The sequence below is a fragment of the Pelobates fuscus genome, chromosome 8 (genome assembly GCF_036172605.1).
Source record: "Pelobates fuscus isolate aPelFus1 chromosome 8, aPelFus1.pri, whole genome shotgun sequence".
Classification (NCBI taxonomy): Eukaryota; Metazoa; Chordata; class Amphibia; order Anura; family Pelobatidae; genus Pelobates; species Pelobates fuscus.
Window position 1 is genome coordinate 65,729,225 of NC_086324.1, and position 25,824 is coordinate 65,755,048.

Here is a 25,824-nt window from a genome sequence, read left to right on the forward strand (position 1 = left end):
TTCCTCGGTGAGCACTAGGAGCATCCGTCGGCGGAGGTACCCAACTGGGGTACAGGATGCTTCGTTACAGAGGCGCGTCCCAGGGCGCCAAAAACTTGAGCAGTGTTAGGGGCCCCAAAATTTCTGATGGCAGCCCTGATTGTCATGTATAAAAAGGGGCATTATTTCTCGGGATGAATAACATAATTTTGCCTCTTTATAAGTCACTGTTAAGACCACATCTTGAACATGCTGTGCAATTTTGGGCACCTGTTCTAAAGAAGGATGTTATGGCACTATAAAAAGTGCAAAGGTAGGCTACAAAATTAATAAAAGGAATGGAGCATTTTAGTTATAAAGAGAAGTTAACAAATTTAAATCTGTTTAGTTTTGAAAAACAGTGCCACAAAGGGGATATGATAGCATTATACAAATATATTTGGAGCCAATACAAACCATTCTTTGTAAATATATTCATAAATAGGACTATTCATAAAACAAGAGGTCACGTATTTAGACAGGAGGAAAGGAAATTTAGTTTAAGGAAAAGGAAAGGGCCTTTTTACAGTAAGAACAGGATGTGGAATGTTCTGCCTAAAGAGGTGGTTTTATACAGATGTTTAAACAGCAATTGGATAAATACTTTCAAAAGCAGAATATAAAGGAATATATATTTTAATAGGTGGGGTTATAGCTTCTTGATCCAAGATGATATCGGACGGCCATTCATGGGTTGAGAAGGATTTTTTTCCTAGTTTGTTGCACAATTGGAAGTGCTTCAGACTGGGATTTTTGCCTTCTTTTCGATCAACAACAAAAATCAAATGTGAGTAAAGCTAACTTGATGGACAAATGTTTATTTTCAGCTATGTAACAATGTAAATTAGGAAGCCCTATTGTGTTCCTTGATAAGGCCCAGCTATGCAACAAGTCAGGCAGTTGAGGGTTTAGCGCTTGTCGATTGTTGCATGTCTGCTCCTTGTGTTTATGGGCACATCCAGGTCCATGTACTTAAACTGTTTGTTTCCTTAGCAATGACTTACAGACAGAAGTTAATATCGATAATCTACCTTATCTCTTAAAAAAAATCACCCATCCTCTTACTTGGTGGATTTCCTCATCACTTGGTTTTCACAAGGGTTTCACACATGTATTATCTCCATACTGACAGGTTCCCACAATTTTCTGACCACTCTGCATGACCCTCTCATCGTGGATTAGCTAATTCGTAAAGAACTCTATTACAGCTTCATGCTGGGCCCTTTCTCTTGTCGTTGTCCCTTTTCTAGTTGGCACACTTACCATATATGTATCTCAACAAGTTCACCAATAAAAAAAGATTGATTATTGAACCATCTGCACCTCATTCTTCAACTTTTCCCAGTATCAACTTTCTTATACCTTCACAGGGATTATCTATCCAATATGCTATGGTAGACAATGCAATACAAGCAATCTTGAAGGTCGGTAAGGCAATAAGGCTTAGTAAAACCGACTTTAAAAAATGCCTTCAAGTTGCTTCCCGTTCACCCATCATTATGGCACCTGCACAGCATTAAATGGAGAGAGAGTTTTATATATATATATATATATATATATATATATTTATTTTTTTTACTAGGTTTACTTTTGGGGACAAAAAATGTTTGCTGAAACATTGTGTTGGCTCCTCCTCAATGTTATGAGATGCCCAGTAGTGATTCACTACCTTGACAATTTTTTCACAATTGAGAATGCTTTGTTCTCTACTCTACTTGCTAAGGATACGGTTATTTGTCCCACTACCAGTCTGGTTTTTCTAGGTATACAGTTAGATTCTCTTTTAATGCAGTCTAGTCTCCTCGAAAAAAAACTTTGGCAAATTAAGGAATATATAAACAGGTTCCTTGTTCAAGGGGCCTGTTCAGGTAGAGATCTACAATCTCTCCTAGACTCACTAAATTTTGCAATGAAAATTATCCCTTAGGGTTGTTCTTTTATCTGTAGGCTGCTCTGCCTCCTGCCCCCTCTCCCAGAGGATGACAGTTTGCTCTCGCTTGACTGTCAGGCTAAAGCTGATTTATTAAAGTGGCCTGAGTTTTTACTTAATATCCCCCTTCAGACAGAATTGTCCCCAGTCATCTGGACAGATGTGGCTACCCATATTGGCTTTGCTGCCATTTACAATGACAGGTGGTTCAGGGACAGTTGGCTCCTGTTAGCCTGCCCTACTTTTAGCAGGCATCAGTCCTTTTTGAGGTATACCCTACTGTGGCAGCTGCATATACTTGGGGCAACTTTGGCATTGTCAAGCAGTTAAATGCTACACTGACAATGTGGCACCTTGTGACATAATATTACCTAATAATTATGAGGCTTATTGAGTGTTTAACTTGGCTTGCAGCTACCAGTCAGTTTTATTTGGTCTGTGTACACATTCTCAGATACCATAACTGATGCTGTCCCACTTTCATTTACAGGATTTCTTAAAACTTCATCCGACTACTGCCAAACATTAACTAATCAAAGAGGCAATAAACCCCTTCTGACACTGCACGGTAATCCTCGCACGACAGCTAAATTTACATTTTATATGGGAACTATATTCATGAATCTTTGTTTTGGCCCTTCCTCATTCACAGGGCATTCTTTTAGAACCGATGAAGCATCAGCTGCATCTAGTGCAAATGTCCCAGTACACATTTTAAAACAAAAACCTAGGTTGCTAGTAATTCCCAGCATACAACAGATACATACATCAACCTGAGAAAGAGTTAAGGAATGCATTTAAGACTTTGGTTTTGTAAATACTTATGTAATAAAGTGTGTAATTTAGGAAACCGTTTCCCCTTTTTATTTACAGGCCACAACTAACTTTGCTTTATTACGGCCTTTATCCCTAACCACAAATATTAAGGCTATAGCCTGTAGTTGTGGGAGGGGTTACCCAGCTATAAATAATCAGACGGCTCCTCGTGCGGGCCGTTGCTGATCGATTCATCCCATCCACCACACTCTCTTTCTAAGATGAATACCCTTGTTGTGCACTCTTTATTTACAGGCCTACCTGAACGTCATTTTTAGCACACCACAGCCGACTTTGATATATTACAGCCTTTGTCCCTGACCACAAATATATATATATAAATAATCACAGCAATAAATGTTTGGTACTAGTCATATTCCTGAATTGATCACCCCGACGCAAATCTCTGGCCAAATTTCCATCCACACCTGCTTTTATGTAGCTGCTCTCAGAGGAAGCCTCTAAACAAGAATCTGCGTTTATATTGTCTTTTTTATAGACACAGATTTCCATACTGCTGTACCAACATTGTGTAATCAATACAGGATTACAAGGCATCATTTCTCTTTTTCTACAGGCCCACTGCCATTTGAGTTCATATAAAAAAAAGTTCTTATGACATATCATTTTTTCACTCAGTGATGTTAACAGGAGAATAAAATAATTGAAATGAATGGAAGTGACTAAAATTCAGACTCAGTCTGGGATACAGACGCAAACCAAGTTCAGTTAAAGTGAAAAGTGGCACAAACACTGGGATTTCTTCAAAAAACTGTAAAGATTTTGTTTTCCCTAATTACATCTCTGACCCAACAAGGAGAGTAGAAAACCTAGAGTGTTCTTCTTTTAATCATTACACCATATTATTTTCTTCAATAAAGAACCTTGGGCATGATATAGTGATTAAAATGTTGTCAGTATCCCTTGCTAATATTTGAGGATTTCACATTTTTTTATTTTTGAACTGAAAATACACTTGGAACATAAAACTTCATGTTGAATTCAACATATCCCACCAATCTTACTTGATTTCTGAAATATTTTAATGGGTAATTGTCCAAAAGAAGGTACTTTGGAGAGCAAAAAAAAAAAAGAAAGCTAGGTAGTGATATGTTCTTTAGATACATATTTAAACTTTACATATTAGTTTTTATTTAATATCAACTTGCTGTATGATACCTTTTTACTTCTTCGTGTAGTTGTCTCTTTTTCCATTGGGGTGCTTTAATAGACCCATATAGCAGCAGGTGCTCTTTAGTTGTTAGATGGTCAAACAATACATCATACTGCATGCAGACTCCCATGTTTCTTCTTGCACGGTCCATTTTAGTTCTGATATCATCACCATATACATATATAGTCCCTGATGTGGCACTGAGTAGGCCAGTCAGCATAGAACTAAAAGAAAACCAAGGGGGAACATGGGGGAACTGAAGAAAGTCATATTATTACATCTTCCATACAGTTATGCTAGCCTACCTAACGTTATGTTCAAGTTCACATGCATACACCATCAAACCCAATGTGGCAACTGTGGGTTGCCTATTCTGTAGTTTATACATGTGTTCTATTTCCTCTTGTACTTACATAGTGGTTGTTTTTCCAGCACCATTGTGTCCAAGAAGTGCTGTTATATGGCTCTCATAGAATGTCAGGTTCAGATCTTGAACGGCCACCTTGGACTTGTAGGTCTTAGTTAAGCCATGGAGGGAGACACCAATGTTGAGGTCAGTGTGCTCTGGCTCATTATTTGGAGAAAGGTCCAAATCTGCAAAATGAAGTCAACTGATATTCCCAGGATACATGTATACAACTTATTTTAGTTTCTAAATACCATAGTTCTAACTGTTAATTTTGGAACTATGGAATGTTTCATAGATGCAGAATGTTCAATAGCCTCAAATAAAATGTCTGTTTACATTGAAACACAACAGTTCTAGACATTTTGCTATGCCTTGCTTCCCCTGTATCATTTAAAGATTTCAAGAATAAACACGAAATGAACTACATTTTTTGACTGCTTTACTGTCACAGAAAAATATATGTGATGGATACTTAGTCAAGAAAAACAGTGTCTCAAAATTAGTTAACTGTAGATCAAGCTAAAATTACTATCCAACATTATAGGAACGTGTAGGAATACAATATATACCCTCTGCCCTCATGTTCTATCTAAAATTTTCATTTCATTTTCAAATTTCAAGAATAGCATTATTCAGGTTAATTTGGCAAGTTATTATTTTTACGTAAAAAAATATTACAGAGTTCACTGCGGTGACATTTCTTGCAGAACAATACATAACATAATGTTGAAAGTGCTCTTTCAGTTTTGTTGAATATATTACTTACTTTTATTTTTAGCTGGAAATGACCTGTTTCTGCTTGTTGAAGCAAAAACAATATACTTTTTTTCTGTTAAAGTTTGGATGACAAAGTCCACATCAGGTGAGCTTAAACTCCCTTTGCCTATACATTATGTTATTGGAATTGACAAAAGATGAATAAGTTAATAGGCTCAGTAAAATTATTGCTAACTAAAACACTTGTTTGTCTACAGTTGTAATAGTATATTTGGAGTTTGCCATAGCAAATGTATGTGCTCCCAAAATGCTAAAGTTATGGCTGTTTATTGTGGGATGAAATATTTTAAGGGAAACTCTAAGAAACAAAATTGCTTCTTAATGTAGGGGCTTTGGTGCATATATGCTGCCCCTTTTCTCTGGCAATGTATAAAATTGCAATGTCTCACAATTCTGAGAAATGTCAATATTCACATTTAGCCAAAAAAAACATACAGCCATAAGAGGCACTGCTTTCTTAAGATCCTGGATTTTTGTAGGTCTTCACATTTAGCATCATCAAGCACAGCAGCTGTTTCTTATATAAAAGTACCTGAGATCATTAAGCATAATTATCTCAATTTTAGCAGATTAGGCTGCTCAGAGAAGTCTGTCTCAGTGGGGGATTATTTGTAGTTTTAATGTTTGTTTTTTGTTTGTTTTTTTACATTTTTGTTAACAAAGGGAGCTAAATCTAAAACAAGTACTGCCCACATCTAACTTAAAAATAAATATAGTATGACTTCTGGGGAGACCAATTAGCAGGGAATTACAGTAATCCATGCGAGAGATTACTAGAGCATGAACAAACTCCTTGGCAGCATCTTGTGTAAGAAAGTAGCGTATGCGGGCAATGTTTTTAAGCTGGAATCGACAGATTTTAGCAACAGACTGGACGTGAGACGCAAAGATGAGACCAGGATCAAAAATGACACCAAGACAGCGAGCTTGAAAGGATGGGGTGAGGCAGGTACCGTCAGACTGCCGGGAGATGGAAGGAGGAGGATCAGTGTTATGAGGAGGAAAAATAAGAAATAAGAAAGTTTTAGAGAGATTTAGTTTCAGAAAGCGGGAGGTCATCCAATCTGAGATAGAAGAGAGGCAATTGGTGTCACGTTGTAGGACAGCAGGGGAGGAGAGGTATATCTGGGTGTCGTGGTGGTAGTGGAATCCATATGAATTAATGAGTTTGCCAGGAGAGGCAGTATAGAGAGAGAACAAAAGGGGACCAAGAACTGAACCTTGAGGGACTCCAACTGAGACAGGATCAGGAGAGGAGGTGTCATTGGAAAAAGAGACACTGAATGAGCGTTGGGAGAGATAGCTGGAGAACCATGAGAGGGCTGTGTCACAGAGACCAAGAGATTAAAGAGTTAGGAGAAGGAGGCCATGCTCAACAGTGTCAAAGGCAGCATAGAGGTCAAGAAGAATTAGTATAGAGTAGTGGTCTTTGGATTTAGCTGCAATTAGGTCATTTGTAGCTTTAATAAGAGCAGTCTCAGTAGAGTGGAGGGGGCGAAAGCCAGATTGAAGAGGATCGAGGAGGGAGTTGGAATTTAGGAAGTGAGTCATATGAGTAAAGACAAGTCTTTCTAGAAGTTTTGAGGATAAAGGAAGCAGGGGTATGGGACTATAGTTGGAAGGGGAAGATGGGTCTAGGGGAGCAGGGACAACACCAGATGAAAGAGAGCAGTTTAGGATGTGTGTTAAGGATGGTACAAGACAAGGGGAGAGATTTCTGATAAGGTCGGAAGGTACTGGATCAAGCGGACAGGTGGTGGGACGAGAGGAGAGGAGAAGCGAAGCCACCTCCTGTCCTGGAGCTGGGAAGAAGGCCTGAAGGGAAGGTACAGTCGATGTGTGGTTGCAAAAGGGAGGAGCAAAGGGGGGAGAATTATTTCCTTAACTATTCAATCTTGTTGGTAAAGTAGCATGCATGGCTATCTGTCGAAAGATCAGTTTGAAGGATGGCTTGAGGTGGGCGAAGAAGAGAGTTGAAGGTATTAAAGAGAAGTCTGGGATTGCGTGAGCATGAACTAAGAGATGAAAAGTAAGAGTGTTTAGCAAAGGTGAGGGCTGTACTATATGAAGACAAAATTGAAGGAAGTCTGACAAGGTGCAGGACTTCCTCCAGCAGCGTTCAGCTGAGCGGGAGCATCTCTGCAGGTAGCATGTTGACTTAGTGTGCCACAGTTGGAGGTGTGCCCTCCTTGAGGTGCGTGCTTGGAGTGGGGCTGCAGCGTCTAGGGCAGAGGTGAGGGTAGCATTATATGAGGAGATAGCCAGAGAGGGTAGGGATGGATGAGAGTTCAGAATGGATTACAGTTGACAGCTGCTGGAGATCAAGGGAATTCAAATTCCTCCTGTGTTGAGGGGGATTAGGTTGAGGATATTGGACTCAAGAACAAATGATAGGAGCTGGTGGTCTGATAGAGGAAATGGAGTATTGCAAAGATTGGAAACTGAACATGCATTTGAAAAACAAGATCTAGGGTATTGCCAGCTACATGTGTGGGAGAATTAGCTCATTGTGATAGGCTAAAGGAGGAGGTGATTGGAATATGTTTTAAGGGCTACTGAGGACAAGGGTGGGTTTATGCGAGGACAAGGGTGGGTTTATGCGAATATTAAAATCCCAGAGAATTAGGGATGAGATATTGCTTGAAAGGAAGTAAGGAAGCCAGGCAGCAAAATGGTCAAGCAAGAGACGAGTAGAACCAGGGGGCTGATAAATAACTGCAATGTATGCAGATATGGATTTGAAAAAATTAATTGAGGGAATTTCAAAGGAGGAGAAAAAAAAAGAGAAGGGGGGGTGGGTAGAGCTTTGAAGGAGCAGTGGGGTGAAAGCAGAAACCCTAAACCACCACTTTTACTATCAGATTGCCTTGGGTTGTGCGTAAACTGTAGACCACCATAGAATAATGTGGCATGGGTAGCTGTGTCAGAAGGAGAGAGCCAGAATTTAGATAAAAAAAAGTAAGTTAGGGAAGCGTGAGATGAATAAATCATGGATGGAAGTAGATCTAGTTATGTTGCACACAGAGCGTGCATTCCAGAGGGCAGAATGGAAGGAGGGTTTAAAGGGAGAATTACATGGGATGGAGATAAGATTGGAGAGGTTTCTAGGGTGGACACAAGATAGGTAGGTAGGTAGAGGCGGGACCAGGTTTTGGAGAGATATCGCCAAAGCATTAGATCAGACCAGACAAAGGGACACTCTGGACACACCTTTCCAACTGAATTTCTTTGTTAGCAAAATCAATTCTGACTTAGAAATCTTATAGAACTATTTTATATTTCTACTCAATTTCTCTATCTAAACACTTACTCACATTAACCATTCATTTGGATTATATCTATAACCTTAAGAATTTTCTACCAAGAAAACTGGCAAGTATGCTAGTTTAATTTATTTTAATTTAATTTAATATTTTTTTATTTTTTTTTACTAAAAGCAGAAATATACCTGGATAATACTGATCAGATTTCATATATATATATATATAAAATCGCTGGTAAATTGCCAAGTTTAGCATATTAAGTTATTATCCAGAGATACTGACTTATCTTTGAAATATCAAGAAAAGGTTAATTATCTGCAGCAATTACTTAGAAATGTTCTTTTGGTTACAGAATGGAATAGAATAGTTAAGTTGACTTTGTGTGAGAAACATTGTATATTTTATTGCAATATTTAAGTGTTTAGTCTGTGAGAATTGTAGCCAGCAGTGAGTGAGTTAATTCACTGTGTACTGATTCTAGCAAACTGTCAGCATCTAGTTTTTATGACTTGGAGCTGCGTGATTCTCTCTGTGTGATTCTGCCTTTCAGCATCTAGTTTTTACAACTTGGAGCTACGTGATTCTGCCTCTCAGCATCTAGTTCTTTTATGACTCTAAAGCTGAGCTAAAAGATTTCTGTAGTATTGTCAAAATAACTGTTGATTAAATTCTAGAGGAATTATTTGTAACTTTTGCATGTAACTCTTTTGGAAATGAATCGAATGCTGGACACTGTTTCTAATAAGCTATTTAATTATTCATGTCTTGAAAACTTGTACTCAGTATTCTGATCCTACTGGTGGGTAATTTCTATGTAGACTAACAATCTTATCACCCTTAAGTGATTTAGAAATGATCTTTATTGTGGTTATTGTGCCATAATTGTTGCCATATGTTATACTTATTGTTATACCTAAATATTCGCTGATTAATGTCCTGCATGTTACATGTTACATATCATCATTATTAATTATTGTCAATTATATTTTTAAAATTGGTTGTGATTAATGTGTGAAATACAAATACTCTAATAAATGTACTCCAGGTTCTATAAGAGTTAATATAGTGGGTAACTCTTCGCTTTAGATCAATCAAGAGGAAACAGTGCCAAAATATACATTTTTGATATTAATAAAAATTATTAAATAAGTTTTGATAATTTTTATAAAATATTATTTTTTATATTATTTACCCCATAAATAGCTACAGAAGTATTCCCTGTAAATTTGATTGTACAAGTGCCAAACAAGTACCCTACACATTATCTTTAGTCATGCCCATATTACCAAAGCCAAAGAGGAGGGAAAATCAATTTCTGTGACTACACATGTGTAACAGAAATGTGGTTTTAATTCTTAAGATCAACATTACTTATTTTACAACAATATTTGTAGTAGTTTTCATGTCTCACTCATACTCACCATTTTTGTTAGATTCAACTTTTGATATCATATTTGTCAACTGCAAACCACTCGGTTTCTTAGCACAACACATGGATAATCCGCACCAGCCCAGCCAGTAAGATGGAATAAATGGGAAATACCAGGGGGCGCTAGTGCCATATTTTCCTAAAAGACAATGAGGAAGCGGGAATTAAAAGCTGTGTCTTTCTTGACTAAAAATGTTTATACTTGTATAACAGCATAGGGAGGATGGCAGGTTTATTGGACAAGGTGTGAATTTTCAGGTATTCAAAATTAATTAAAAGTGAACTTTAAATTCTAAACTCAAAATAACTGAATTGAAAAGGTTTCCACGTTTTCAATTTGGCTGTTTTTGTCCTAAAATTTAAAATTCACTTTAAATTTCCAATAGAAACGTACTGAATACTACACTCACCAAATAACCCATTTGCTCTGAAGCCAGGGCTGGTCAGGCCTCCCTTCAGAGATATGCAGAATAAATAATGGTTTAGGCACTCCGGGATAACAGAAATAGCAGATTTATCGGGGCAAAAGCAGCAATGTTTCGAACATTCTAGGTCTTTATCAAGCTTTATTTTTTTCCTTTAATGGACACGTTTCACTTGAACGCTGAATAAAATTAACATTTAGTGGTTGTCTTCAACCATCGATCATTTTTTTTCCATCAATCATCTTCTTTTTTTTTTTTTTTTTTGTGCTACAGATGGAATTCCAAATAATGAAACAAACAAAATGGCTTGTTCCTTCCTCCTTTTGTTTGCTTTATGATTTGGTCATATGGCGATTTGGAGTTACACTATTTAGACAACTCAGGGATCACCCAATATTAGTACGACTTGTGATTAGTTTAAAACTAATTGCTCAAGTCTACTGAGTGCTGAGGACCACAAGTGTACTGGTATGCAAAATAAAATAACTCATATCACTGCTATCTGTATGACTAGTACATATATATATATATATATATATATATTAAATAGTATTATGTATATATGAAATAATACAATGCATAAATGAAATAAGCATAAACATAATAAAAGAGGAATGCTGCTGGACTTGGCTGCTCTACATCTGCATTATATCTTATCCAGTGGATTTCTACCTGGAAAAACTGTCCGAATATAAGCTCCAACAACAAAGTAAATACAAGAGTCTATTAACATCATCCAGCATATCCAGCCACAATTAAATGTGTCGTTAATCACGGGAGATTCATATATGTTATTCCATTGAATTCCTTTAATGATAAAGAGACAAAAAGAGAACTGTTGTTAAGTGACTATATTCTAATCTTGAAACTACATCTGTCATACAAATATAGGATAGTAGAACAGTAACATTACATGTTGACACCTATTTTATTTTTTGCAGATGACACATTCTCTTTAAAGCAGCACTGTCACCATAATTTGCAAAGGCCCCCGACGGTGACATCGCTGCTAGGGGTCCGGTAGTGAGGTAAAATTGAGTTCTACTTATCTGAACCTGTCCCTTGCGGGCAACACCATCCTCTTCTGGTGGGTCCTCTAGTGCTCCTGGTGCTTCAGCTGCCAGGGGACGAAGTCACTCATTTACTCTCGTGCATGCACCAGAGTACAGCAAACAGCTGTAAAGAGGTTCCAGTGAGACCACAGGATCCTCCCTAGACAGAACTAATTTTAATTTGATGGCTGATTTACAGATGATACCATTAAACACAGTCATCAAAATGTCACTATATTTAATGTTATAATATACCGTCTCATTTTTTACAATCCAAAAACATTTTTTTTTAAATATACTTGCCTACCTTTCCCAGCCCTCCTTGAATATCAGCCATAGTTATACACCTTTAATTGGATTTTCAGTAATCTGACCCAGTGTTTATTATTTTGCAATTTATGATGCTTTTTAAATTGTATGCGTTTTCTACCTGCAGAATTTTCTGTCAGGTGATTCTGAAAAGCAATGGCCATTTGCAAAATGACAAGCATTTGGGTCAGATAAGCGAAAATCCAACCAATCTAACCAGGTGCATAAAGATGCATAAATATGTATGCCAGAAAGGTGGAGTGGGAATGGTAGCAAAGTGATTTTTTTCAAATAATTCAAAATACATTAATTAAAAAAATAAAATGGTATATTACAAAAGAAAGATTATTTTAAGGTGTTTACAATTCATTGTACTCTTTGTATTATTTTTCTTAAAGGAACACTATAGTCACCTAAATTACTTTAGCTAAATAAAGCAGTTTTGGTGTATAGATCATTCCCCTAAAATTTCACTGCTCAATTCACTGCCATTTAGGAATTAAATCACTTTGTTTCTGTTTATGCAGCCCTAGCCACACTTCCCCTGGCTATGATTGACAGAGCCTGCATGAAAAAAAAACTGGTTTCACTTACAAACAGATGTAATTAACCTTAAATAATTGTATCTCAATCTCTAAATTGAACTTTAATCACATACAGGAGGCTCTTGCAGGAACTAGCAAGCTATTAACATAGCAGGGGATAAGAAAATCTTAATTAAACAGAACTTGCAATAAAGAAAGCCTAAATAGGGCTCTCTTTACAGGACGTCTTTATGGAAGGCTGTGCAAGTCACATGCAGGGAGGTGTGACTAGGGTTCATAAACAAAGGGATTTAACTCCTAAATGGCAGAGGATTGAGCAGTGAGGCTGCAGGGGCATGTTCTATACACCAAAACTGCTTCATTAAGCTAAAGTTGTTCAGGTGACTATAGTGTCCCTTTAGTTATTATTGTTGTACATTTTAAAAATGTCAGGAACATGCATGTCCATCTTAAGAACTCATATGACACATAGTTAGTTCATTATGTAACCCTTTAAGGATGAATGGCAGTCTGTTCTTTCTGGACTTTATTCCAAAGAGGGACCATTAACTATTAAGATCTGCATGTTACGGAGAGTTACCAAACCCCAACACTAAATTAAAAGGATATTCCATGTTGGCCTATGGTCTTTAGGGCCCAGATAATGACAACAGCAACATATAACATTTGAGTAAACCCATTTGGACATTGGGGCCGTGCCCTTTCTAACATACTTGAGACCCTTGTTGCTTCACTTGCCACAATTAAAAGTTTGCAATTACACTGGAACTCACCCATATTTTGTTGTTCATAATACGCAATATACCGAACTCCATAGCTCAGCGCTGTAGGAGACAACAAGCACTAAAAAGAAAAAGACAAGAATTTAATATACTGGCATGTAATCCTAAAAAAATCAACAGGTTTGTTTTTTGGAAGAAGAGCTAGAGGTTGACAGGATAAACAATTACACATTGTTTTGGTACTGATATATTATCACAAATAAGCACAACTGAAATTATTGTCCAAATGATTATTTTGCCAATGTTTTGAAAGTAAATTTTTAAATACATTAGACACTCCTTTCTATGGAGTTTGAAACCTGTATCCATTTGTAACAGCAAACTCACCAACAAACTCTTCCCAGCAAACGATATAGAATTTCCTCTTGACATCACTGCGATGTATGGAAAAAACGCACTGATATATATTAAGCTGCCACTCAATGCAGCCACATTAGTGTTGTGGAAGAAGACACTAATAAGGTAACTCAAGGCAATCAATGTTAGAATATAATCCAGGAAAAATAGGAAAAGAATAAATCCATTGCTGTTTGGAAAGATATTGCCATATTTCAGGATCAGCACAAGGATGATGACAGTTAAAATTAGAAAAATCAGGCTCTCAATTAACCAGGCAAAAAAGTGGCTGCAGGAGTTCACTCCCATCATCTTCATATACTGTGGGCAAAAAAAAAAAAGAAAACCTTCATTAAATATTAATTAACAAAAAGTAAATTATGATGAATACAGAATGATATTACATGTATGTCTTTTAGTGTTAGCTATGCAATTCTACTAAGGAACATTATAACAAAGGTGTGGATGGTCATTATTATACTATTCTAGAAAAGAGATGCAGACACAATATGCATTATTGTGCTATCTTTCAGATGCCATGCCCTTTGTTTCTCTATGGCCCTCAAACCCCAGAAACTATGAGTGACTGAGGGACACTTTAGAAACATAGAAACATAGAATGTGATGGCAGATAAGAACCGTTTGGCCCATCTAGTCTGCCCAATTTTCTAAATACTTTAATTAGTCCCTAGCCTTATCTAAAGTCCAGGATAGCCTTATGTGAGAGAGAAAGGTAGGTAAACCACACCAAAAAGGAAAAGTGTCTTAAACAAATTCATGCAAATACATACACTATATGGGATCCACTAATGTATGGTTTGATGACATTGCTCTGGAAATTGTAAGTAGGATATCTACTGTAGCGGAGAGCTGATATCCCACAGCTATTCTCCACTTACGATCCCAGTGAGGCTCAGGAACAAGGCAATTGTAAATCCACAGGCAGAGTTTCCAGCAGGCAAAGTAACACAGCAATATCCCAACAGCAATCCCAATAACTGGACGACACACAGTTTCAGGAGCAGAACTGACAATCTTTATTCCAGGGTTCCTTATAAAGCATGCTCCCATGCAAGGGAGGGATTTACATCAATTAAGAGAGTAACTCAAGAGAGTGACTCATAATCCCCTTAACTTATACTGTACATTACCCCAAACCTGGATGTACCCCTAAACTAGTACCTAGCATCAATATTAGGGTACCGCCAGGTAGCCCTGATCTGGGTGAATAATATATCCAAAATTCACCCAGATCGGACCAGGGGTTCGGTAGTTAGGTGGAGGATGAAGTTTGACCGACCGCACACGAGGTGGTATCCGAAAAGAGTTCCATGCGTTTGGGCCCTGCGGCCAGTCTCCGTTCGGCAGTAAAAACATACATTAATCCTAGCCATCCACACTTGAATTCACCTGTATCATAGTTCCCTCGTTCGGTACTTTGTTTCTACCGAATGGGGATTCGTTAGGTCCCTCCGTTCGGTAGTTATGGAGCTCTGGAGGTCTCAGCGGTGTTCGATTGTTTGAGTGTCCAATTTGAGTTCCAGACACTCGACGACCAAACACCGCTGAGATTTTTATGCGTAAGATGGCCGCCGCACGTGGTTCGTATACCGAACAGCGACCACCCAGGCATTAGCAATTATAGTTACAGTTGTGGTTTGCGAGAAGTGTGAACGCCTAACGAGGCGCACACTTCTCGCTGTGGTGGTCTCATGGTTCGGTAGTTTCATTCCCATGAAACTACCGAACCCACATACGAAATCATACAGAAATACATGTATACAATAACCGAATACAGTCACACATGTATGTTATAGGACAGGCTTAATACATTCCGCTACATCTACCTTTTTTACATTTTATATTATTTACAAAATACTGTGCCATTGGTTCTTTTTTTCTCTGTTTCTCTTATATATTTGACCACTGAGAATTGGATGTCCCGTACAAGAAATTTCTATGTATCCTAAGATGGGGATTGTACCATCCACGCGCTAAACAGCAGAGCTCTTAGCAGCTCAAAAAAGTGTGAGTTAGCATTTTATTGGATTATAAATTGTTTTAATACCCGACATACTGTACTATTACCCTTTCCTATCTGATTTCAGTGGACTTCATATAGTGTATGTATTTGCATGAATTTGTTTAATACACTTTTCCTTTTTGGCACGGTTTACCTACCTTTCTCTCTCACATCTTTATAATTTAGCAAGGATTGGGAATACTTGCTGGTTTACTGCTGCCTTCCACCTTAGTATTTTAGTGAGCGCCTATTCATTGTTATTTTGTACATATAGGATAGCTTTATGCCTATCCCACTCATGCTTAAACTCACTAACACACACACACTGACAGACACACACAAACTCACAGACACACATACACACTGACATACACACTCACACACACCGACAGACACACTCACTCACACACAAACTCAGACACACTTACACACACACTGACAGACACACACACACTCACTCACACACATACACACTGACATACACACTCACACTCACATGCACACACAGTAATTAATAATCTAAATTAAATTTAAATGTCCCACCCAGCCTCCCTACCTGGAGAGCTGGCGTGGGTCTCTCATTGGTGGTCCAGTGGGGCTGCTGGGAGGCGTGCGGCTGAACTGAATTAGGAGGCGGCGAGGGAGCTCTGATCTCTCTGACCGGCTCCCTCGCAGGCTGTTTTCTGATGCCGCGGGAGCCGGAATATGACGTCATATTCCGGCTCCCGCGGCATCAGCAAAAGGCGCGCGAGGGAGCCGGTCAGAGAGATCAGAGGGAGGGAAGGGGGAGAACACTGGGAGGGAGGGAGGGGAGGGGGAGAACACTGGGAAGGAGGGGAGGGGGGGACACTGGGAGGGAGGGGAGGGGGAGAACACTGGGAGGGAGGGAAGGGGGAGAACACTGGGAGGGAGGGGAGGGGGAGAACACTGGGAGGGGGGAGGGGAGGGGGAGAACACTGGGAGGGAGGGAGGGAGGGAGGGGGAGAACACTGGGAGGGAGGGGGAAAACACTGGGAGGGGAGGGGGAGAACACTGGAAGGGGGGGAAGGGGGAGAACACTGCGAGGGAGGGGGAGGGGAGGGGGAGAACACTGGGAGGCAGGGGGAGAACACTGGGAGGGAGGGAAGGGGGAGAACACTGGGAGGGAGGGGGAGGGGAGGGGGAGAACACTGGGAGGCAGGGGGAGAACACTGGGAGGGAGTGGAGGGGGAGAACACTGGGAGGGATGGGAGGGGGAGAACACTGGGAGGGATGGGAGGGGGAGAACACTGGGAGGGAGGGAGGGGGAGAACACTGGGAGGGATGGGAGGGGGAGAACACTGGGAGGGAGGGGGAGAACACTGGGAGGGGGAGGGGAGGGGGAGAACACTGGGAGGGAAGGGGAGAACACTGGGAGGGGGGAGGGGAGGGGGAGAACACTGGGAGGGAGGGAGGGAGGGAGGGGGGGAACACTGGGAGGGAGGGAGGGAGGGGAGGGGGAGAACACTGGGAGGGAGGGGGAGAACACTGGGAGGGAGGGAGGGAGGGAGGGGAGGGGGAGAACACTGGGAGGGAGGGGAGGGGGAGAACACTGGGAGGGAGGGAGGGAGGGGAGGGGGAGAACACTGGGAGGGAGGGAGGGGGAGAACACTGGGAGGGAGGGAGGGGGAGAACACTGGGAGGGAGGAGGGGAGGGGGAGAACACTGGGAGGGATGAGGGGAGGGGGAGAACACTGGGAGGGAGGGGAGGGGGAGAACACTGGGAGGGAGGGAGGGGAGGGGGAGAACACTGGGAGGGAGGGAGGGGAGGGGGAGAACACTGGGAGGGAGGGAGGGGAGGGGGAGAACACTGGGAGGGAGGGAGGGGAGGGGGAGAACACTGGGAGGGAGGGAGGGAGGGAGGGGAGGGGGAGAACACTGGGAGGGAGGGATGGAGGGGAGGGGGAGAACACTGGGAGGGAGGGAGGGAGGGAGGGAGGGGAGGGGGAGAACACTGGGAGGCAGGGAGGGAGGGGAGGGGGAGAACACTGGGAGGGAGCCGGTCAAAGAGATCAGAGCTCCCTCGCCGCCTCCTAATTCAGTTCAGCCGCACGCCGCGCCGCTCCGGGGATCCAGGAGGTGACCAGGCAGGAGGGAGCACTTCCCTCCTGCTGGTCACTGGAATTTTGCGCCCCCAGAGCCGGTGCGCCCTAAGGCAGCCGTCTGTGCCACCTTATGGACGCGCCCTCCCTGCCAGTACTGCGTACAATACTCCAAGTGAGGTCTCACCAGTGTTCTGTACAATGGCATGATGACTTCTCTCTTTCTACTGCTAATACCTCTCTCTATGCAACCAAGCAATCTGCTAGCATGTCCTGCTGCTCTATTACATTGTCTGCCTACCTTTAAGTCATCTGAAATAATTATTCCAAAATCCCTTTCCTCAGATGTTCAGGTTAGTACTGTATCGAATATTCTATACTGTGCTCTTGGGTTTTTATGCCCAAGATCAGGGCTCGAGTCCTGCAGGAACTCATGGGAACGGCATTCCTGCACTTTTTCCAAAGCAGGAACGCCATTCCCGCTAGTGATCCTGCAGGACCTGCCCTGCTACCTGCACACAGGGGCCATCACACGCTGTGTTCCCTCTCCAGCTCTATCTCTCGCGAGACCCGCGGCTGTCAGAGCGTTGCCACAGGTTACGCGAGAGATAGAGCTGGAGAGGGAACACAGCGTGTGATGGCCCCTGTGTGCAGCGGCTGCTTCCCTCCACTGGACCACCAGGCGATCTCCCCCTCCCTGACAAGGTAAGAAGCAGGGAGGGGGGAATAAAAGGGGGGAATAAAATAAAATAAAAAATATAAACACATAAAGTAAAAAATAAAAAAATGCTCCCCCCCATCATCCAGCACACACACACACAATCCAACACACACACACACACACACACACATCATCCAACACACACACACACACACACACACATCATCCAACACACACACACACATCATCCAGCACACACACACACACATCATCCAACACACACACACACATCATCCAGCACACACACACACAATCCAACACACACACACATCATCCAACACACACATCATCCAGCACACACACACACACTCCAACACACACACACACACACACACAATCCAACACACAGACACAATCCAACACACACACACACATATCATCCAATACACACACACAATCCAACACACACAATCCAACACACACATCATCCAACACACACACACACATCATCCAACACACACACACAATCCAACACACACACACATCACCCTGCGCACACACACACACACAATCCAACACACACACATCATCCAACACACACACACACACATCATCCAGCACACACACACACACATCATCCAACACACACACACACACATCATCCAGCACACACACACACACACACACACATCATGCAGCACACACACACACACGTCATCCACCACACACACACTTCATCCAGCACACACACATCATCCAGCACACACACACTTCATCCAGCACACACACTGCATTCATTATACACAATCTGCACTTACTACAAACACACTACATGCATTATACACACTCTGCACTCATTACAAACACACTCTGCATTCATTATACACACTCTGCACTCACTACAAACACACTACATTCGCTACACACACTGCATTCATTATACACACATTGCACTCACTACAAACACACTACATTCACTATACATACTGTACTCACTACACACACTACATTCACCATACACACTCTGCATTCATTATACACACTCTGTATTCATTATAAACACTCTGCACTCACTACACACTACATTCACTATGCACACTCTGCATTCACTACAAACACACTGCATTCCTTATACACACTCTGCACTCACTACAAGCACACTACATTCATTATACACACTGCACTCACTACGAACACACTACATTCATTATACACACTGCACTCACTACAAACACACAACATTCATTATACACACTCTGCACTCACTACAAACACACTACTTTCATTATACACACTCTGCACTCACTACAAACACACTACATTCATTATACACACACTGCACTCAAAACAAACACACTACATTCATTATTCATACTCTGCATTCACTACAAACACACTACATGCATTATACATGCACTGCACTATATGCATAAGAGTGTAATTTTTTTTTTTTTTTTTTTTTAAGGGTGGGGGCGGGAATCTTGGGTGAGTTCCCACACTTTTTTCCCCAGGACTTGACCCCTGCCCAAGATGCATTATCTTGCAATCCACATTAAATGTCAGTTGCCACAGTTCTGACAATTTTTCTAGCTAAATCATTTGGCTTATCCCTCCTGGAACATCAACCATGTTGCAAATCTTGGTATCAATAGCAAACAGACATATCTTACCATCAAAACCTTCTGCAATATCACATAAAAATTATTAAAGAAAATGGGTCCAAGTACAGATCCACGAGGTACCCACTGGTAACTGGACCTTGCTTTGAATATACTCCATTGACTACAACCTCTGTTGCCTGTCACTCAGCCACTGCCTAACTGTCACGTATGCATCCGCAAATAAAATGGCATTTACCGTCCTGATAGGAAAAGTTATGCTGAGCAGCATTACCATCCTGACAGGAAAAGTTATGCTGAGCAGCATTACCTTCCTGACAGGAAAATTTGTGCCGAGCAGCAATCATACACATGGGAACCTGGTAATTGCTTTTGGGGTCAAAGGCTGGTCATGGCCAATTAGATCCGCGGGAGGGTTTGTGCTGAGCAGCAATCATGCACATGGAAACCTGGTAATTGCTCTTGGGGTCAAAGGCCAGTTACAGCCAATCGGATCCACAGGAGGGGTATTTAAATTAAATTCTCTTTTTGCTCATTGCCCTGTCATGGTTTAATCCTGATGGTAATCCAAAAGTGCGTTCCTTATCTTGATTTTCTGGTATTTGACTTTGGCTTTGTTTTGACTTCCCTGAATTCTGGTATCCTTGACTTTTGGCTTTCCCTCATCGTTGTGTCTGATTCTATGTTCCTGACTTCGGCAAGTATTTTGACTATTCTTGGATACATTAAGTCCTGCCATTCTAAGGTCCGGCTATACGTTATCCTTACTCCTAGGTGTGACACAGTTCTGCGTGCTGGATTAACTTGTAATCCTGACATGAACCCATTCAACAATATTGGAATCTAAATGTAAAGATTGTAGTTTATTCATGAGCCTTCTATGTGAAACAATGTCAAAAGCCTTACTGAAATATTGGTAAGCAATGTCCACTGCACCACTCCGATCTATTATCTTAGATACCCAATCAAAAAAATCTACAAGATTAATTTGGCATGATCTCCCTGAAGTAAACCCATGTTGTCTCTGATCTTGAAATCCATGTGATTTTAGATGTTCAACAATCCTATCCTTTAACATGGTTTCCATCACTTTCCCCGCTACTGAAGTAAAGCCTACTGGCCTATAGTTGCCTGACTCCTCCCTACTACCTTTTTTGTGAATGGGTACAACATTCGCTAACTTCTAATCTTCTGGGACTACTCCTGTTAACAATGGTTGGTAAAATAAATCCGTTAATGGTTTTGGTAATACACTAGTGATGTGCCAAACTGTTCGCTGGCGAATAGTTTTCCGGCGAACATCGCTTGTTCGCGTTCGCCACGGACTGTGAACATATGCGCTGTTCGGTCCGCCCCATATTTGTCATCATTGAGTAAACTTTTGCGAACCGAAAATGTTATGTTCGCGACATCACTATAATACACCACTAAGCTCTTTTAAAAGTTTATTTTTTTCACAAACTTAACAGTTTTATTGGGGTGTCCAGTGCCATGATAGAGGAATGAAGTGATTATATCATGACAGAATTTAGTTTTTCGAATCGTTATTTCAATTATTAGGAAGGGAATACGATGACAGTAGACTCACATATCTGAAACCAGATTGTGGACTGTACTCCTCTAGTTATGATTCAAACATTTAGCACGAGAGAAAGGCTAATTCTGGCCAGTACAATTACTACACAGTACCATGCACAACTTTATCAATGCTTCTTGAAACAGTTAGCCTTCTTTTATGTGGACACATAATGTTGTTGTTTCATGTACCTTTACGTGCTTCTGAAGACAGCTTTAAGTTTCTTCATGTAGTGCACTGACTAATTATGGGCTTTCTTTCACCTTACCTCATGCAGTCTCAGCTCTTTCTCATGCACAAGTCTTTTTATAAAGGCAGCGATAAAAAGAACCCAAATGATCATGAATCCACTGGGCAGTGAGAAGGATATGCTGTAGAGGAAGCTGTGAAGACAGAAAAATAAAAAAAGTGTTTTCTATAAGTTTCTTTTTTGTACCATATTGTAAATCTCTAGATCTGTGAATATTGACACACCCATAATTTATTGGTAAATAATTATAATATTAATAACAAAAAGATAAATTATACAAAAGTTGGAATGTGTTTACCGGTTTAGTTTTCTTCTTAGTGTTTATTGTGAAAGTGTACTGAATTTGCAAGGTGTCTTAGTTATTAACCTTATAAACCTTCTAGCACAGCAATAACAAAGCAATGGCATGTGTGCCACAGCAGGCACACAGAAGCCTCTCAGTTAGCATGCGAGTCAAAACTTCATCACATCGACAGCTTCCAGTGCACTTGACTGCTCAAGCAAATGATGTGTGATGTGAGATATATATATTATATATTGTTCATGTCAGCTGCTGGGTACACTGACTGACAGATATAAGTTTTATTGTTACAGGTTAATTAGCCAGAGAATTATAAAAGGTTTATGAAAAAAGATTTGAATAAGGGATTTCCTTCACTTCAGCTTTTCTAAACTAGATGTTGCAATTCCATAACCAATGTACCACATTTAAATTTTAGTAAATAGATCCCTTATTTATTTTTATTTTTTTATAATGAGTATGGTGTTTTTTTTTATTTATTAGACTTGATGACAAAAAAAATATTTTCATTAAAAACTGTTTATATCATTGAAACCTCCTTAAAACTAAAAAAAAATAATTGTGTGAAGTGTTTAAAACAATCATCAGTTTTCAGGTTTAATTGCAGTGTTGGCATTTTGAGATAAATACGTTAGTTTTGTGTTGCAGTTTAGGTACTTGGGCTCACAAAATGCTCAACATCACTGTTCTAGCATATGCCGCTGATCATCATTGCTAAAAGATGGACATCATAATTACAAATACCCCAGTGAACTTTCACTCCCCAAGTATTTGCTTATGAACATGACTAAGTCCCAACTTTGTTTATGTTTTGTAGCTATATTTTTTCTATGTCAGTGTATCCATGCACATACCCATCTTTGCTGTAACAGGGGAATGGCATAGGCTGGTACTGTGCAGCTACATCATCCAAACTCTTGTTTGTCTGCATTTCAACAATGGCTCTTTCAATGTTTTCCTGTAGGTAGACAAAGCTTCGACTATACAAATTTATAGAGTTGTGTGGCCATGTAATCCAGTTAGGATCTCTGATAAAACTTGTGTCTTGTGATAGCAGTGAACGCATGCTGATGCTGTATTTAATTTGCTTGGGCAAAGTTGATGTCCCAGAGGCAGCTCTTTTCTTTTGGCTAGTTCCAGAGGGGAGATCGAATGTAACAGCTGTGGAATGGGGGTGGGAAAAATAATTTAATGAAAAAATATATATATGAATTTAATTTCAGTTATCATTTGTATTCATAGACAATAGCTGGGACAATGACATAAAAAAATAACAAGTGCTAGTCCATCTCAGAATTAACCTATTGTTCTAAATATAACACTTAGAGAATGTTTCTAACTTGGCTATTTTGACGTTAAATATGTAATTCACCTTGATTTTTTTTTACTAATAATGGTTAAATACAAACTGCCTGGTCCACAGAAAAATTTCACTTTCATATTTTGTCTCTTAAGACTTCCTTTTGTTACCTGCAAACAGTTCGTTAGTGTCTTGCAGCTTTTGTGCCTTCACCAGCATCTCATTTACACTACTCATGGGATGGACACGGTTGTAATCCACACAAGAAAGCAAGCTTGATAACACACCAGCAATATTTCCAAGCATTTTTATTCTAGGCATATTAACGTTAGCAAAAGTGAGGGAATTTACTGTAAAGATAAAAAGATAGATTTATTAGATAGAGAGATATCATGCAATGAAAGAAAGGCAACATAGTGCAGGAATTCAAAGTAAATGTATTTAGAAACACTTATAAAGTGTCAAAGTGAAGTATCCATCCGTATACAAATCACATCTGTGTACTAAATAAAGATATACCAAACTATATAGAGCATTTCAGGTTCCTAATGCAAAAACATCCTGTAGTGTACTCAAAGAGGAAAATGTATCTCTGAATAATCTGCACAATTCTGGATTTTTTTTTCTGACATGAATTATTAATTCTCATGTTCTTTTCCACTGTTAACAATTTTTGTGACTTTTCAGTCACTTTATCTTGTGAGTAGCATAACCCATTAGTGATAATGATGTTTTGCACCAACAAAGGTATCCTGTCTTCTGTTATTCTCTTACTCCTATTTTTGTCTTCCGGACAGCCACTAGAGGTGCATTTGCTACGCTGGAGGTGAATTTCGCCTCCATTGCGCAGAGCGTCCATAGGAAAGCATTGAGAAATGCTTTCCTATGGACACATTGAATGCGCGCGCAGCATTTGACACACACGCGCATTCGGCTCCAGTGACGTTGGACGGGGGAGCTGACGGCGGACAGGGAGGAGAGGTCTCCAGCGCCAGAGCCCGGCGCTGGATTAAGGTAAGTGGCAAAAGGGTCTTTAACCGCTTCAGTGCCACGGGAGGAGGACCCTCAGAGCACTATAGTGTCAGGAAAACAGCTTTGTTTTCCTGACACTATAGTGATCCTTTAATGTAAAGGGACGATAAGTAGGGATTTACAAACAAAATTAATTTTTACCTTGCTTTGCTTTTGTTAAAGAAAGGATTTAATATTGATATGTTATGCTTGGCTAGTAAACAATCCTCTTAAATTCAGCTGTTTAAAGGAGCACTATAGGGTCAGAAACACAGTCTAGGAGGCCTAATGCGCATGCTATAAATCAGGAAGTTCCCTCTAGTGGCTGTCTAGTAGACAGCCACTAGAGGGGGAGTTAACCGTGCAATGTAATTATTGCAGTTTATAAAAAACTGCAATAATTACACTTGCAGGGTTAGGAGTAGTGGGAGTTGGCACCCAATGGGCAGAAGTGGTCTGGGTGCCTGGAGTGTCCTTTTAAGCAAACTCCATACCTAGATGATACGAAACACAGAACAAAGTCTATATTTTTATTTTATGGGAGAGTAGTAGAAGGAAGGTATTTAGTACCCAAAATCTCTTATAGCCTGTACTCCTTCACCTGCCCTAATAGGAGAGTAGTAGAAGGAAGGTATTTAGGACCCAAAACCTCTTATAGCCTGTACTCCTTGACCTGCCCTAATGAGAGAGTAGTAGAAGGAAGGTATTTAGGACCCAAAATCTCTTATCGCCTGTACTCCTTGACCTGCCCTAATTAGCAACTGCTGAGGCTTTAAATAGCAGGCCTCAGAGCAGAAAGGGAGGAGATACAATTTGACCTGCTGGTAGCAGGCCTGTGCAGAGTAGCAGTCCTGGGAAAGTGCTAAAGGTTGGTGAAACCTATGTTTATTTTGCTGGGCTTGTTAGTTTACAACCCTGGATTAGTAAGGGAAGTTATTTATGTTTAGTAAGTGCTCAAATTTGAGCTAGGGTTATTATTATTATTATTATTATTATTGCCATTTATATAGCGCCAACAGATTCCGTAGCGCTTTACAATATTATGAGAGGGGATTTAACTATAAATAGGACAATTACAAATAAACTTACGGGAAAAAAAGAAAGGGAATAGGAAGTGGACAAAATCCACCACCAATACCCAAAAGGGGTTACAGGAGGTATAAGGGGCTTAACCCCAGGTACAATAATCAGAAGGAAAGAAAGTGGAATAGAGGGTCCACTAGCATATAGCAGGTGGGAACTCAAATCCACTGGGCAATACCTCCTAGCTAAAGCGTCACATAAATTAGGGTGAATAAACCTGTTCTACACAATATTCTGGTGTTATTCATTATTTTCCAATAAAGGTTTATTTACCCTAATTTATGTGACACTTTACCTAGGAGGTATTGCCCAGTGGATTTGAGTTCCCACCTGCTATATGCAAGTGGACCCTCTATTCCACTTTCTTTCCTTCTGAAACTTACGGGAACAATAGGTTGAAGAGGACCCTGCTCAATCGAGCTTACATTCTATAGGAGGTGGGGTGTAAAACACATTAGGACAGGAATTTGCATTTTACCGGCACAGTCGGTATTTGGGCTGCCCAGCCAGTACCGGTATATTGTAAATAATGGCAATGCAATGACCGGTATTTTTCTGCTGTGAAGAATGAGGTTGTGCTGTGGGAGTGATCTCTGCTGCCTGTAGTGTGTTTACCATCTGCCCTGTCTAACCTTACACTGACAACTCATGTAGACTGTTCATTCAGAGTAAGTT

General features: G+C 40.3%; 1 protein-coding gene across 1 annotated transcript in view; it reads right to left on the minus strand.

Moving 5' to 3' along the window:
• ABCA12 (ATP binding cassette subfamily A member 12) overlaps positions 1–23,376 on the minus strand; it is a 154,841-nt gene extending 131,465 nt beyond the window's left edge. Inside the window, exons 1-9 of the mRNA XM_063429419.1 lie at positions 23,226–23,376; positions 22,610–22,916; positions 21,473–21,587; positions 13,257–13,586; positions 12,921–12,990; positions 10,914–11,048; positions 9,809–9,955; positions 4,352–4,532; positions 3,944–4,162 (exon numbers count right to left, since the gene is read on the minus strand). Of these exons, the coding sequence (XP_063285489.1) occupies positions 3,944–4,162; positions 4,352–4,532; positions 9,809–9,955; positions 10,914–11,048; positions 12,921–12,990; positions 13,257–13,586; positions 21,473–21,587; positions 22,610–22,916; positions 23,226–23,376 (1,655 nt within the window). The remainder of the gene's footprint in view (positions 1–3,943; positions 4,163–4,351; positions 4,533–9,808; positions 9,956–10,913; positions 11,049–12,920; positions 12,991–13,256; positions 13,587–21,472; positions 21,588–22,609; positions 22,917–23,225) is intronic.
• Positions 23,377–25,824: the final 2,448 nt, after the last annotated feature.